General features: G+C 32.0%; 1 protein-coding gene across 1 annotated transcript; it reads right to left on the bottom strand.

Moving 5' to 3' along the window:
- Nucleotides 1-1,997: 1,997 nt before the first annotated feature.
- On the bottom strand, nucleotides 1,998-2,618 carry LOC127095605 (uncharacterized). The gene has a single exon (XM_051034276.1). It carries the CDS (start codon nucleotides 2,616-2,618, stop codon nucleotides 1,998-2,000), a length of 621 nt encoding a protein of 206 aa, XP_050890233.1.
- Between the last annotated feature and the right edge of the window lie 490 nt (nucleotides 2,619-3,108).

Here is a 3,108-nt window from a genome sequence, read left to right as displayed (position 1 = left end):
CATGTGGCTTTAAGGCATGCATGCGCCAATACATGTGGCTTTAAGGCATGCATGCACCTAGGTCATTTGCGTCTATCCTCATTTGCAATGCATGCATGCGCCAATGACTTGGATGTCTCCTTTAATTGAAAATTAGATGCGTCAATTCAACTAGCACATCAGTAATGAAATATGGTTATTTGGATAATTAATTTAAAAACTAGATCATTTTAGTATTTAATTTGAAAGACATGATTATTTTTATAAAAAAATCACAATCATAATTTAAAATATTTTTTTCTGCTTAATTTATATATCTTTTATATATAATTGGTAACATAACCATATTATATTTATTTATTATTTATATCGACTTTGTGGGATCTTTAGATCGTAGGTTTTTTAATGACAATTAGACCACATGTTACATACTAATTCATATATTTAATCAAATTAATTCAAAAAGAATAATCATGTGATATAATGATTAAGTATTAAAAATTATTATTGTTTTAAAACTAAATTAATTCAGATTTCTACCATTAAATCTATCATGATGATTAAAGGTAATTTACACTTATTCCACGTAATAGTAATTTAGAAGGGAAAAACGATACATATTACAATAATTATTTTAAAGGGGCTGAAATAATTATTGGAGTTAATTTCACTCCAACCATTAAATATAGAAAATGTCAACCAATTATTATATAATTTCAAAACCTTTACATAGTCAATATGTTTTATAACACACTCATAATATAAATTGAAATATAAAGTTATGGACGGGAATAAAAAACGTAATCAAAGGCAAATTAAAACTATATTGCTAAAAACAAAATGATACTACTATATATTAAAACCGAACTTCGACTCCAGCTAAGCTCAGATTATAATTGTCGAAAGATTCAGATTCAGATGATGTCGATCCAACCCAGTATATAAGATTTATTGGGTCACTTCGATACATTTGTCACACAAGGCCTGACTTAGCATACATTGTAGGTATGGTGAATAGATTTATGCAAAAGTCAAAGGTATCACATCTAGTAGCGGCGAAGAGGATACTAAGGTATCTGAAAGGAACTCTCGACTATGGCATTTTGTTTTTTGCAGTTGATGAAGGAAAAGAGTGCAAACTAGTGGGATACACCGACTCAAGTTGGTGTAGTGATGTTGAGGATCGAAAATTCACCATAGTCAACTGTGAATTTTCGATCCTCAACATCACTACACCAACTTGAGTCGGTGTATCCCACTAGTTTGCACTCTTTTCCTTCATCAACTGCAAAAAACAAAATGCCATAGTCGAGAGTTCCTTTCAGATACCTTAGTATCCTCTTCGCCGCTACTAGATGTGATACCTTTGACTTTTGCATAAATCTATTCACCATACCTACAATGTATGCTAAGTCAGGCCTTGTGTGACAAATGTATCGAAGTGACCCAATAAATCTTATATACTGGGTTGGATCGACATCATCTGAATCTGAAAATCTTTCGACAATTATAATCTGAGCTTAGCTGGAGTCGAAGTTCGGTTTTAATATTATGAAGTAGGTTATGGTGAATTTTCAACCAAAAAAAATATAATTTTCTTTTCACATAACATTACTTTAATTTATTTAGGAACTTTTTTCTCAAGAACGTCAACATTGCTTTCTTCTTTTTAGTACCTTAACATTTTTTCACATCAAAGAAAATTTTATTACCATAATATATTTATCTTTCATAAAATATTTTAAATAAATTCTTATTATCATATTTTTATGTGTGTATCTAGAATGCATCGTATCTAGTCATATGTATCTAGTCTTGTATCATAATGTATCACCATATAGGATACTAACATATTTGATACATAGTGTCCGTGCTTTACTGGTTAAGATTAATATAAGGTACTGCCAAATTGGTAAGAAACAATACTAAACTCGTCTCAACGGCATAATGAGCTTAATTACCATTGGTAAGAAACAATACTAAGCAATGAAACCAGTGCAAGGTACTGAAAAACATGATTAACTAGTAGTACTAAGCAATGTGTTCCCAATCATGTAATAAGAGTAAACATTAATAGTAGCAAGTTTAGCAAGCTTTTTCCCAAAGTTACTTTGACCCCAATCCTTATAGAGCGTTGTTAAAGGCCTGTGTTTCCCAAGATCAAACTTTTTGACTGCAAAAGCTAATTCATCCACGCCACAGAAACACAAATGAGGCATTTTCATGACATTAGCAGCCAAAGGTCCAAGTTCCACAGCATTTCTGCATCTAATCCCACACTCCTTCTCAAGTTTAACCAAATTATGATTGATACCAACACCCACAAAAGTAAAATCTGGAAGACGAAGAAAATTAAGCAGAGATGTGGGAATTGATTCTAAATGACATAGCTGAATAATAAGACATGATATGCCATTACATAGATGCAGAGTTGCACATTCCGAATCTTCACGAGTTTCTTCTTCTGATACCTTATCTTCTACCATCGACAGCTCGATATCAAACCCGATAACCTTTGGTCCACTATAATTTGCGGGACGCAGGAAAGACCATAGAATATCGTCGACATCTTTCTGCGTACTTGTTACAGTTGTTTTGATATGTACTCCGTTCAGTTGAAACGTCTCAACGAAACCCATGATGAGTGATCAGTAGGTTGAATAGCAGGACGAGTATTTGTGTATTTGTAGTGTGGCTTTGTGAGCTTGTGACCTTTGAGTAGAATCTCAGAAGTCCTAAGGATTTCATGTGGAAAGCTTGAGGGTTTATCTCATCTTGTAAATTGCGTCTTTCATGTTTCGAAAATTGGTGAAATTGATTACGTCCCTTAGTTCCAAAATTTGAACTAGGTACATATGGATTTTTTTTCGTAAAAAGCTCATAAAGAATGATTACGTCCATTTCTCTCATTTATTTAAAATGATTACTTACCTATAGTGATGATTTTTACTATTTTTCGGTAAAAATATGACAGTGTACTTAAATACTAGTATTATTTAAGGAATAAAAATATGAGAAAATTATGTTTAAGATCAGCATGCCAGACCTTTAACAAATGCAAAGAGTGCTATATTGGGAGTCCATATATTTTTTTAATTACTACAACTATACATTTTACACCTGTTTGTA

This window comes from Lathyrus oleraceus, chromosome 6, assembly GCF_024323335.1.
Source record: "Lathyrus oleraceus cultivar Zhongwan6 chromosome 6, CAAS_Psat_ZW6_1.0, whole genome shotgun sequence".
Classification (NCBI taxonomy): domain Eukaryota; kingdom Viridiplantae; phylum Streptophyta; class Magnoliopsida; order Fabales; family Fabaceae; genus Lathyrus; species Lathyrus oleraceus.
Note: the sequence above shows the minus strand (reverse complement) of the source record. Positions and strands in the feature narration are given on the sequence as shown.

Bases quoted from the DNA above. Each gene is read 5' to 3' on its own strand.
- LOC127095605 (XM_051034276.1), bottom strand. From the start codon at position 2,618: ATGGGTTTCGTTGAGACGTTTCAACTGAACGGAGTACATATCAAAACA.